At 36.4% G+C, this 13,144-nt stretch overlaps 1 protein-coding gene across 5 annotated transcripts in view; it reads left to right on the forward strand.

The window, feature by feature from the left end:
- The window catches only part of LRCH2 (leucine rich repeats and calponin homology domain containing 2), a 106,636-nt gene that overhangs the window by 58,667 nt on the left and 34,825 nt on the right, over positions 1-13,144 (forward strand). For 3 of the 5 annotated variants that reach the window (XR_007124863.1, XM_047716686.1, XM_047716687.1), the window contains exons 12-13: positions 2,556-2,633; positions 4,164-4,232. Coding sequence is in view for 4 of the 5 variants with exons in the window: in XM_047716686.1 (XP_047572642.1) it covers positions 2,556-2,633; positions 4,164-4,232 (147 nt within the window). In the remaining variant the exon portion in view is untranslated. The remainder of the gene's footprint in view (positions 1-2,555; positions 2,634-4,163; positions 4,233-13,144) is intronic. The other 2 variants (XM_047716688.1, XM_047716689.1) reach the window with 1 other exon arrangement.

Below are 13,144 nucleotides of genomic sequence, written 5' to 3' on the forward strand. Positions count from 1 at the left end.
CCCCCTGTTTATATGGGGTTTTCTCTCTCTAAGTAATAAATCAATAAAATCTTAAAACAAAATAAGATTAAATTCTAAATCAGGAGTTATAACATTTCACTTAAAGTTTTAAAGTCATTATAATGTTTTTGTTTATTGTCTTGATTTAAAAGGATTTATGTGGAGTAAAATTACTCTCACATATCAGAAAGTACCACCTAGAACTCCTCCTCTGACTCTATGCTCCTTAACTATTCTTTAGCTAGCTACTAGTTGAAGGTAAATGTAGTGTTAGCTATCAGCTGAAAGAAGCCATGCATGTACTCCCAAATTAAAGGCAATTAAAAAACTGCTTAGAATGAAATCAGTGATCGGGGCGCCTGGGTGGCTCAGTGGGTTAAGCCTCTGCCTTTGGCTCAGGTCATGATCCCAGGGTCCTGGGATTGAGCCCCACATCGGGCTCTCTGCTCAGTGGGGAGCCTGCTTCCCCCTCTCTCTCTCTGCCTGTCTCTCTGCCCACTTGTGATCTCTGTCAAATAAACAAATAAAATCTTAAAAAAAAAAAAGAATGAAATCAGTGATCATTTTCTTTCTTTTTTTTTTTTTAAGATTTTATTTATTTGACAGAGATCACAAGTAGGAGAGATGTAGGCAGAGAGAGAGAGGAGGAAGCAGGCTCCCTGCCGAAGTAGAGAGCCTGATGTGGGGCTGTGTCCCAGGACCCCGGGATCATGACCCGAGCTGAAAGCAGAGGCTTTAACCCACTGAGCCACCCAGCGCCCCCAGTGATCATTTTCTTAAAGAAACTTTGCCAATTGTTTAGTTCATACTATTCTTAAAGGTGTCTTCTATTCTTTAAGCAAATTTGTACTCGTACTTGGAGGATAAAACTACCCTAGGAAAATAACAAGAGGGTATTGCACAGAATAATAGTGAAAAAGGGTGGGAAAGGAGATGAAATAAGCTATCAAGTAGATAACTCACAAGTGTTCAAAGTCTGAAGGCCGGTTTTTAGAAGACTGCTCCCTCTTTGAGATGCATAGATTAAGCTACTATGTTTTGACAGTTTATTGTTGAATATTTAGAAGCTAATCTTTACCCCCTTGTTAAAGTACTGGATTATTTCTACTTGTATTTGGGTGTATTGAAGTCCCTCTGAATCAGTGAAGCTCCCTATATTAAAAATAGCTATTCTGCAAGTTTTTAATCTTCACTGTAATTTGGGAAATTAAAAAAAAAACTATCATCTTAAAAATTATCTTAACTGTTTTATTCTAAATTATTTAGCTAATTTTTCAAATGTCCACCAACACTCTTATCTAATTATTAGAGAAATAGCTACTGTTCTTTTTTTTTTAAAGATTTTATTTATTTATTTGACAGACAGAGATCACAAGTAGGCAGAGAGAGAGGAGAGAAGAGGAAGCAGGCTACCTGCTGAGCAGAAAACCTGATGGGATCATGTCTTGAGCTGAAGGCAGAGGCTTTAACCCACTGAGCCACCCAGGCACCCCTTCTTTTTTTTTTTTTTTTTTTTTAAGAATTTATTTATTTTGGGGGGAGGGGCAGAGGGAGAGGGAGGGAGAGAGTCTCAAGCAGGCTCTGCACTGAGCATGGAGCCCAACTTGGGGCTTTATCTCATGGCCCTGAGATCAAGACCTGAGCTGAAATCAAGAGTTGGACACTTAACTGACTGAGCCACCCAGGTGCCCCCTGTTCATTTTCTTTCTTTCTTTCTTTTATTTTAAGATTTTATTTATTTATTTGACAGAGATAGACAGCAAGAGAGGGAACACAAGCAGGGGGAGCAGGAGAGGGAGAAGCAGGCTTTCTGCAGAGCAGGGAGCCCGATGTGGGCTTCTATCCCAGGACCCTGGGATCATGACCTGAGCTAAAGGCAGCTGCTTAACGACTGAGCCACCCAGGCACCCCCCACCATTCATTTTCTTATACAGATAGTCTTATGTGGCTGAATAAGTTGATGTTTATCTGGCTTCTTAAAATTTGTGTGGTTATCATCATAAAGAGAGGTTTACAATACTTATGGGCTTTTGCAATGAATAACTTCAGTTGACTGGTTCCCATTGCATTTTCGTTCCTGCTAACTTGTATAGTATTTTCTATTATGTCTTTCTTTTTAATAATGATTTTATTTGCTGTTAAGTGTGTCCTTAGAGTTTTCACTTATTGTGGAATGATATACTTCTTAGTACTCTGTAATATGGCTAAATAAAAAAGTAATTCTGGAAAGTTATATTGAAGTATAATTAAGGATCATGGAAAGGAAAATCACATTTTGAGAAGTTTATTATTTTGGTTTAGAATGATAGGAATTATATACATACCCTATTTCATGTGATTTTTTTTTTTCTTACCATATATATGAATGTTTCAGTTTGAGGGGCATCATGTTAACCTCTAGCTTGTTATAACTAATTAGGTCGTTCTCTCAACCCTTAAAATCTATCCATTCTTTCTTTTCTGCTTGCTTTACTAATGACTTCCCTGTCCTCTCCCAAAACATCTTACTTCTCCCATCTTTTGATTTGGTTGATGTACGGGAAATGTGAATACAGATGGAGGCCTTTGTGTTATAGAGCATCATTCAGTGAAAAATTCTTCCAGAGGACCAGAAGCGCAGGACATGCATCAAGGTATCTAGAGTTTATGGAAGCCTTAAGTATTAAGGGGCCAGGTGGTTCAGCTGAATTTTATAGTCATTTACTTAAAATACAGTACAAATAACGGGGTTAGGGAAGTATGTTAATAATCTAGAATAGATATTTAGATAATGTAGGTGTTTATTTTGACTTTGAGTGTCACGAATAAAACATTAAATATCCATGTACAAACAAATGTTTACATAGGGGAATTCTCAAGTGTATAAAATACATTTTATAGGTAAATGGATCCCAACTTTGTTTATCTGCTCCAATATGATTTATACACATCAGTAATCACAACGCTAATAAGTGTTGCTTGAGGAGAATTTAGAATTTACCATACTGAGGGCATTGTAGTTTGATCCCTCACCTCCCCCTGTCAATAATTCTGACATTCACCCCTCAGGACAGTTCTTACTGTTACATCTCCTTTTTAAAAACCACTCTTTAAGGATGTATTTCTTCCTAATAGTCCTAGATATTTTTTTTACCTTAGTTCTTTTGCATTTTGGGATTAAGTGCAATTTTAGTATATGTTCATAGTAAGAAGAATAAAGGTGTTGTCAATCCAAAATTGTTGGTACAAAGCTACACTGCTTTGCCTGTGATACTTGCCCTTGGCTCCTCACTGTGATTTCCTCCTAGGGAGGCTTTAATCCATCCAAGCTAGTGAGGAAACCGGGCTAATGGAAATTGGTTTCTTTAGGTTAACCATCTTTCTGAAATTACAAACTTTAGCTTACAATATCTTTTAGTAGTAAATATGTAGTTTTAATTTTAAATTATTTTATCCTCCGTGTTTTGATAGTTGACATCTAAAGTTTTTTGAATAAGACATATTTTATTCCTTATAAGACTAAACTTTAAAATTGAGAAGTTATATTTCAATCTAGAGTAAATAAATATTAAGAACTCTTAAATATTTTAATGAGTTATGCGAAAGAAAGTTGACTTTCAGATTAATACTTAGAATTCTATAAAAATATGGACAAGAGTTCTCTCATGATGGTTTATCATTCTTTTTGTTTTCTACAAATAGCATTTCATTTGGGTATTAAAAGTTTGATAAACTTTTTAAAGAATTGAACTTTAACATGGCTTTACATTTAGAAGGAAGACTTGTTATTTGGCTTTTGGCAAAATGGTCATCTGTTCCATCAACATAACTCATGTCATTTGCTGTGCTGGGAAAATGAAATCAGTCATGATGGCACCTAAACAATCTGCATCTCTTTTTTTTCTGTGTCAGCCAAAAGTTAGATGGACAGAGGGCAACAATAGTATGGTTAGAAGATATCCAGGCCTCGAGAAAAGGTTTATAAAAGAAGATGTGTGGAGGAGTTGGTGAGCTTCATTCCTTCATAATAGCCATGGACATTAGATCTAAATAATATATAAACATTGTTTTCTAGCAGAGAGCTTCATGGACCAGATGCAGTTTATTATGGAGATCTTTTATATCATGTGTAAATACTTTTCTCTTTAATGTATTTTGGAATTAATGTATTGATTTACTTCTAGGATTCTTAATCATTCAACTTCTGTCCCAAGAAACAAGCCAAAACAACAAACTGTGGAATGCGAAAAGAGGTATAAAAATATCTTAGTCCTTATATTTAGTAGTTTTTAATGAGACTTGATTCTCTAATAGTGATGTTCCCATATGTGGGCTTTAATTGAGTAAATGATACAGATTTAATATAACTAACTAGATAATTTAATGACAAACTGTGTCCTAGCCACCAGTTCAATTTACTTTTGATATAAACAAATTAAAAAATGCTGATTTGATATCTTTTTCTACTCATACCTGCATTTCGTTGTAATGAGAGAAGCATTTATTTACTAACTCATTACTGTTGGGAATAATGTGTTTCTTCATCATTGTGTTTGTTCTCTGTTATTGTTCACGTTTTTTATTTCATTTCAATTGGGTTTTACTAAATTCTTCCTTATGAATTCAGGATCCAAGTTAATATATGTGAATTCCAGAGAACCCAAAGACCTTGAAAGTTTCTATTTATTTTGTTGGCAGTTTGAAAGTTTGTATTAGGTTCAATTCCTGGGTCATTCCTGTAGGAGGGTTAAGGTCCAAGGCTGGGTGTAGGGTTCGTATAGAAGTATACACAGAGAGAAGTAACATTTCTTGAATGCTTGTTGTATGCAAACTGTTCTTAGTGGGTTAGATGTCTTATCTCATTTAATCCTCATAATAACTCTATGAAGTTGTTACTCTTGTTACCTCATTTTGTAAGGGAGATAACCGAGGCTCAGAAATTACCATAATTTGCTCAAGGTCACACAGCTAGTAAGTGCCACAGTGAGGATTCAAGCCCAGGTTGTCTGGCTGCAGAACCTCAAGTCTTAACATATGGTAACAGGAACATTTTGCTTTCTTGAGATTCACACATCCCACTGATATCTTTTCCTGGATACCTCATAGTCTAAGCTGAACTTATTTTTTCCCAAATTTATTTCTTCTGTATAGTTTGCCTGAGTGTGAATGTACCATTACTCAGTCACCAAAGTCAGCAACTTTGAAATTAATGGAAACTTCTCGTGCACCCCTCCCAATTCAGTCAATCACAGAGAATTATAGCTTCTTTTCTATTTTTTATTTTTTTTTAAATTTTTTGAAGATTTTATTTATTTGAGAGAGCACGCACAGAGGGAGGGTGAGAGGGAGAAGAAGACTTCCTGCTGAGCAGAGAGTCCAGATGTGAGGCTCCGTCCCAGGAGCCTGAGATCATGACCTGAGCTGAAGGCAGACGCTTAACTGACTAATCCACCTGGGTGCCCTGAAAATTATAGCTTCTTAACATTACTTCCATCTGTCCCAACTTCTTCATTCCTAGCACTGCCATGTTGGTTTAGGCTCCATCCTTTTCCTCCTGGATTACCACAACAGTCCCCAGACATATCTCCATTCTTCACTTTTGCCTACGTTTAAGTTTGTCTTCTGCATCGATGTAAGTGTTGGCTCCAAAACCGTCTGTGACTGTCATTTATTATCTTCTACTGGTTATCACTTTCAGGGTAAAGCTGAAAATGCCTAAGTGAACCCCTAAGATTGAAGTGAGTTTCTGCTTACCTTAAACCTTAATCATGCACTCTTCCACTGGCACGTTTTGCTGTTAGGAACAGTAATTTTTCTCTTTATCTATCATGATTTCATATCTGTTCTATATCCTGGTTTCTCTACTGGAATTGCCCTTTCTTTTTTTCACTTAGGCTTTCAGAATTCAGTTCAAAATAAAGATGACTTTTTATACTCAAGTCTAGAAACGTTCCTCTACTCAAATTTCATTAATTGGATTTAACCCACTCCCTCCCTTTTTGAGTACTGATTCTGTTATCTTATATATTTGCTCTCCTTAAAGTTTGTGTTATTATTTTGCTCCTCACTTCTTTTCATTCCCATCTTAAGCTTCCTCCCCAGATTCCTGATATTCTCTTGAGAAGGACCCAATTGCCCAAACCTCAAAAGTGTGATACCTAATCCTGACCTCTCTTTCATATAACTATTAGTTCTACTTTTCTCATTTTCAAAACAATCACTCAATTTTTTCTTTAAAAACAAAATTTAAAAAAAGTTTTCTGGTAAGAATTAATGTAGCTTTGGTACGCCTGGGTAGCTCAGTGGGTTAAGCCTCTGCCTTCATCTTGGGGCATGATCTCAGGGTCCTGGGATGGAGCCCTGCATTGGGGTCTCTGCTTTCCCCACTCACTCTCTGCCTGCTTCTCTGCCTACTTGTGGTCTCCCTCTCTGTCAAATAAATAAATAAAATCTCTTTAAAAAAAAACAATTAATGTAGCTTTATTGTTGCAAAATTACAAAACTTGGCAAACACAAATAAATAAATAAATATCACCTATTTTCCCACTCTCCAGAGATGACAAGTCATAGTATTTTGGTGTTTTCCCCTTTAGAGCCTTTTTCTATCTGTGTGCATAAATATTTGCATATGCATGTGTGTATGTATATACATATACCAAAGAGTTGTATAACCTGTTGCCTACTCAACACCTCCACTTGGATGTATAATAGGCATATGAAACTTTTTATTTTATTTTATTTTTTTATTAACATGTAATGTGTTATTAGCCCCAGGAGGCATACGAAACTTAACTTTCCAAATCCACACTCTTAATTCCTCCTTGCACCTCTTGAATTTGTTTTTCCTTAATTTTTTCCCATTTCAAAACATGTCAACTCATCCTTATATTTTTTTATTTTTTTTAAAAATATTTTATTTATTTATTTGAGAGAGAGACAGTGAGAGGAGCATGAGCGAGGAGAAGGTCAGAGAGAGAAGCAGACTCCCCTGTGGAGCTGGGAGCCAGATGCGGGACTCGATCCCAGGACTCCGGGATCATGACCTGAGCAGAAGGCTGTCCTCCAACCAACTGAGCCACCCAGGCGTCCCTCAACTCATCCTTATAGTTGCTCAGCTCAAAAACCTCAGAGTCAACCATAACATGTCACTTTCTTTCACATGCCATATCTAATCCATTAGCAAATAATGGATTTGCTATTATTTGCTATTATTTGACTCTGCCTTCAAAATATACCCCAAATCTAATCACATCTTACCACCTCCACACCTACCACCCTAGCCCTCACCATGTCTTCTAAAATTTTTTTAAATTTTTTTATTATTTATTTATATTAGTTTTACTTTTTTTTCCTTCTGTGTTCTTGTTTAAATTCAAGTTACTTAACATTTAGTGTAATATTGGTTTCAGGAGTAGAATTTATGGGTTCATCACTTACATACAACGCCTAGTGCTCATCAACAAGTGCCCTCCTTAATACCCATCACCCTACTAGCCCATCCCCCACCCACCCACCTCCCCTCCAGCAACCCGCAGTTTGAGGTCTCTGTAGTTAACAGTTTCTTATGGTTTGCCTCCCTATCTGTTTTCCTCCTATTTTACTTTTTCTTCCCTTCCCCTGTGTTCAACTGTTTTGTTTATTAAATTCCACATACGAGTGAAATCACATATTTGTCCTTCTCTGACTGACTTATTTTGGCTCTAGCCATCTCTTAACTTCAGTTATTAAAAAAAAGCCTCCTAACAGGTTTCATGCCCTTGCTTTCCTTTAGTCTGTTTTTCAAAAAAGCATCAGATTTTTATCTTTTGAAATGTAAGTCAGATCATGTCACTCTTCATAATTCTCTAATGACTTCCCATCTCGTTCAAGATAAAAACTAGAGTCCTTTAAGGACTTAGAAACCTCTTCGTTATTTGGCTCCCTCCTGTCTTCTTTCTTGCCTGGATCTTCCTGGTTAGTTAGTTGCTCTCTAGCCATACGGGCCTCCACACACCAGGCATTTCCTGCTCCCTGGAGGCTTTTGCCTCTGCCTGAAATGATTTCCCCCTAGATAGCCTTATGGCTTGTTCCCTTGGCTTCAGGTTTCTGCTCAAATTTCACTTCATTAGCAAGGAGTTCCCTGGACAACTTAAATAAAAGAGGATGCCTCCCCACTTCTTTGTCCTTTTTCGATACCCTGTTTTTTTTTTTTTTAAAGAAATTGAAGATTTTAATTATTTATTTGACAGAGAGAGATCACAAGTAGGCAGAGAGGCAGGCAGAGAGAGAGGAAGGGAAGCAGGCTCCCTGCTGTGCAGACAGCCCGATGCGGGGCTCGATCCCAGGACCCTGGGATCATGACCTGAGCCGAAGGCAGCGGCTTAACCCCCTGAGCCACCCAGGTGCCCCTCGATACCCTGTTTTATTTTTGTCCAAGAACGTAATACCCTCTGACATTCCAAATTTATACATTTTTTTCCATCTGGCATTCTGAATATATACTACTTTGTTTACTGTTTTTTCACCACCACACCACTCCCTTGGCACACTACAATGTTAGTTTTATCAGTTATTGAGAGAAGACTATTAAAATCTCCAGGACTAATTGGGAATTTGGCTTTGATGTTCTGTCATTTTCCCTTCATATAGTTGTATACTCTGTGTTAGATACATAAATATTTAGGACTGTAGTGTCCTCTTAGTAAACTTACGCCTTTGTCATTTTGAAATGACGTTTTTTTATTTCTGATAGTTTTCTTTGAAGTCTACTTTTCTGATATTGTATAGTCATCTCAGCTTTCTTTTGAGTAGTGTTAACATGATAGATATATCTTTCTCCATCCTTTTATTTTTAACCTACCTGTGTTTTTGTGGAGAAAGTTGATTTCTTGTATTTAGCATATGGTAGCACCTTCCTTTTGTATTTAATTTGAGAATCTTAATGGCAGTGTTCATATTGTTTATATTTAATGGAATTATTGATATTAATGGATTTAAATCTACCATCTTTTGTGCTTTTGTCTTATCTATTCGTTATACCCATCTTTCCTCTTTTTAATTTTATTTTAAAATTCCCATTTATCTCCTTCATGGCCTTATTAGCTATGATTTTTTATTATCGTACATTAGTGATTATTTTAGGATTTAACGTATAGTGTTTAACTGGGATGCCTGGGTGGCTCAGTCGTTTAAGCATCTTCCTTTGGCTCAGGTCGTGATCCCAGTGTCCTGGGATCAAGTCTCTTCTCCCTCTGCTTGTGTGTGCTCGCGCTCTCTCTCTCTTTCTGACCCAAAAAAAAAAAAAAGAATAGTGTTTAACTTATCACAGTCTACATTCAAGTGCTATTATGCCATTTCATACATTGCATAACTTTACAACAGTATACTTCTGTTTCTTCCTTTTTGGCCTCTGTGGTGGTGTTATTGTATATTTTAGTTATATATGTTATAAACCCCATAATACATTGTCATTATTTTTGCTTTAAAGAGTCAATTATTTCTTTAAAGAGATTTAAGTAATCAGAATAATGTCTTTTATCTTTCCTCCCTTAACTATCTCTAGTAGCTCTGTATTTCCATGTATAGTTTTCTTTCTACCTGAAAGAGAAGCTTTAAGACTACTTTTATTACTGGTCCACTCTTGTTGAATCCTTTCAGCTTCTGTATGAGAAAGTCTTAGTTTTGCCTTCATTTTTGAAAGCTATCTTTGCTGATACAAAATTCTAGGTTGACATTTTTGTTTTCTTTCAGCACCTTAAAGAATTTTCTCCTCTGTCCTCTGGATTAGATTGTTTCTTATGAAAATTCTCTTGTCAATGTTTGTTTCATAGAATCTAATGTGTCTTTTTTCTCTGGCTGCTGCTTACAATTTTTTTTTTATCATTTATTTTTAAGTAATTTGATTATGAGGTATCTTGGTGTAGTTTTCTTCATTTTTCTTTTGCTTGGAGTTCTTTGAGCTTCTGAAATTTGCGGGTTTATTGTTTTCATGAAATTTGTAAATTTAGGGCCCTTATTTCTTCAAAGATCTTTTCTGTCACCTGACCTATTCTTCTGGAACCCCAATTATATTTATTTTAGGCTACTTAAAGTCTCCCACCAGTCGCTGAGGTTCTGTTCAGTCCTCTTCAATATTTTTCTTTCTGTCTTTGATTTTTCTTTTTAACTTTTTTAAAGCTTTTATTTATTTATTTGACAGAGAGAGAGTGAGAGAGCACAAGCAGAGGAAGCAGGAGAGAGAGAAGTAGGACCCCAAGATCATGGCCTGAGCTGAAGGCAGGCACTTAACTGGCTAAGCCACCTAAGCACCTTCTGCATTTGATTTTTGATAGTTCTTTTACTAAGCCTTTTACTAAGTCTAATCAATTCTTTTTTTTTTAAAGATTCTATTTTTAAGTAATCTCCATACCTAATGTGGGGCTCAAACTTATAACCCCAAGATCAAGCGTCTCATGCTGTGCCTACTGAGCCAGCCAGGCACACCTCTTAAATGTCCAATGTACAGTTAATCCCATCCAGTTTATTTTTATGTATTTTTATTTTTTTGTAATTTTATTTTATTTTTCAGTGTTCCAGGATTCATTATTTATGTACCACACCCAGTGCTCCATGCAATATGTGCCCTCCTTAATACCTATCACCAGGCTCACCCAGCCCCCCACTATCCAGTTTATTTTTAATTTCAGATGTTGTGCTTTTCATCTCTTGAATTTTGATTTTTATCTATTTTATGTCTATTGTGTCTGTACTTAACATATTTAGTCTTTTCTTCTTGCTTCTGAATATTACCTGATTGAATTTTGATTGAATGCTGGACATTGTGAACTTCACCTTCTTGGGTGCTGGATTTTACAGTATCATTATAAATATTCTTGAACATTGTTCTAGGATGTGGTTAAATTAATTGGCAACAATTTGATATTTGGGGGATTTGGTTTTATAACTTGTTATATGGAATCAGTGTGGCATTTAGTCTAGGACTAGATTTGGCCCCCTACTGGAGGAAGACTTTTCTTAGTACTATAGCTGATGCCCCATGAACTGCATGCTTTTCCAGTCTGGCTGGTGGGAACTGGTATTAATTTATTCATAGTCCTCTCTAAGTCTGAGAATTATTCTGTCTTTCTGGCTATTCGTTCTTTTGCCTAGTGTAGTTTTCTCAGGCATATGATCAGGGCTCAGTACTCTGTTGAAAATATTAAGAATGCTTCTGTAGAACTTTTAAGTTCTTTTTCTGTGCTTTGCTTTTTTTCTCTCTCACTTTGTCCTGTTAATGCCATCCATCTTTTTCACCCTGGCTCCCAGCTTCGTCTCCTCAATTCAGGGAGCTCCCTGGACCTTACGTTGTTTCCTTCTCTCTGGGTTAGAAGCTTGGAAACTTTTCCTGCAGCAACCTGATGCAATTATGGGGGTTTCACCTTGTTTGTTACCCATCTGTAAGGGATAAAATGTCTTTTTTTTTGCCTGATACTCAGTGTTCTGGAAAGCAGAATTCTATATATTTGTCTGCTCTTTTAGTGTTTTCTGTCAGGGTATAAATCTGATCACTGTTATTCTATCTTGGCCAGACGCAAAGTCTAATTCTTACATTTTGTTATGTTTTGTCAATGTTTAGTTTGTTTCTTTCATATAACACCCTGCCCCAACATTTAAAAACTTACTGCCCAGGGCGCCTGGGTGGCTCAGTGGGTTAAGCCGCTGCCTTCGGCTCAGGTCATGATCTCAGGGTCCTGGGATCGAGTCCCACATCGGGCTCTCTGCTCGGCAGGAAGCCTGCTTCCCTCTCTCTCTCTCTCTCTCTCTGCCTTCCTCTCTGTCTACTTGTGATCTCTCTCTGTCAAATAAATAAATAAAATCTTTAAAAAAAAAAAACTTACTGCCCATATTTTTCATATACTTATGTGATTTCCTCTTTATTCATACTTAAATCTTTTAGTCATTAACTTTGGTATTTGATATGAGGTAAGGTAGTTGGTTTTTTCTTCCTCTTTTGCACCCTCTCTCTTTCTTTTTCTTACTCCCTACCCTCCTCACCCTCTGTTTTTCTTTCTTTCTTTGTGTGTTTTATAATTGGCTAATCAGTTGTCTCAACACTATTTGCTACATAACCTATCATTTCTATGACAATTGTGAATTTCATTTTTTAAATCATAGGTTGTTATATTTGTGGTCCTGTACTTGTCTTCCACTGGAAAAATCTATAAATTCTGGATCTCATAATATTTAATTACTTTAATAGAATATATGCAGTTTCCTGGTAGGGAAGTCCCCTTTATTATCTAACTTTTCTCTATCATTTATTCTTCCAAATTAACTTTGAAATTCTTTTATCAAGTCTCATAATACAAGTCCAGAAATACTTTCTATTTTTAAATTATATTTTATTTCAGCTGCCAAATAATTTGAAATGGTTATACCCATTAAAATTAGTCTTTCTTTTATTTTAAAGATTTTATTTATTTATTTGACAGAGAGAGAGAGACAGCGAGGGAGGGAACACAAGTAGGGGGAGTGGAAGAAGGAGAAGCAGTCCTTCGGCTGAGCAGGGAGCCCGACAAACAGGGCTCCAACCCAGGACCATGGGACCATAACCTCAGCTGAAGGCAGATGCATAGCAACTGAGCCACCCATGTGCCCAATATTTAGACTTTCTAAGAACTTTATACTTATTCAGTTTCCTTTCTAGACACACTGGTAGTTTTTGTTTTGTTTTGTTTTGTTTTGAGAGAGAGAAAGAGAGCACAAACGGGAAATAGGGAACAGGGTTGGTGGCAGAGGGAGTGGCAGAGGGAGAGAGAATCCCAAGCAGGCTCCATGCTCAATGCTGAGGCTTGATTTCACAACCACGAGATCATGACCTGAGCTGAAATTAAGAGTTGGATGCTTAACTGGTTGAGCCACTCAAGTGCCCCAACATGGGTAGTTTTTTTCTTGTAGGTCTAATGCATGTCTAAGTTAAGTTTGCTCTTACTATTTTTGCTTTTCCTTCCTTTTATGAATGAATTTTTTTCCTAATATATTTTATAGCTTGTTATAACTGATATATGAGAAAGCTATTAACTTTTGTATATTTTTTATAACTGGTAAATTTCTTTTAATAATAATAGGGTTTTTTCCCCCTTGGATAATCATATTTTCCATAAATTTTGAAAATTTGTTTGTTTCTTTCTAATTTTTAAATGTTCTT

Source organism: Lutra lutra, chromosome X, assembly GCF_902655055.1.
Source record: "Lutra lutra chromosome X, mLutLut1.2, whole genome shotgun sequence".
Classification (NCBI taxonomy): domain Eukaryota; kingdom Metazoa; phylum Chordata; class Mammalia; order Carnivora; family Mustelidae; genus Lutra; species Lutra lutra.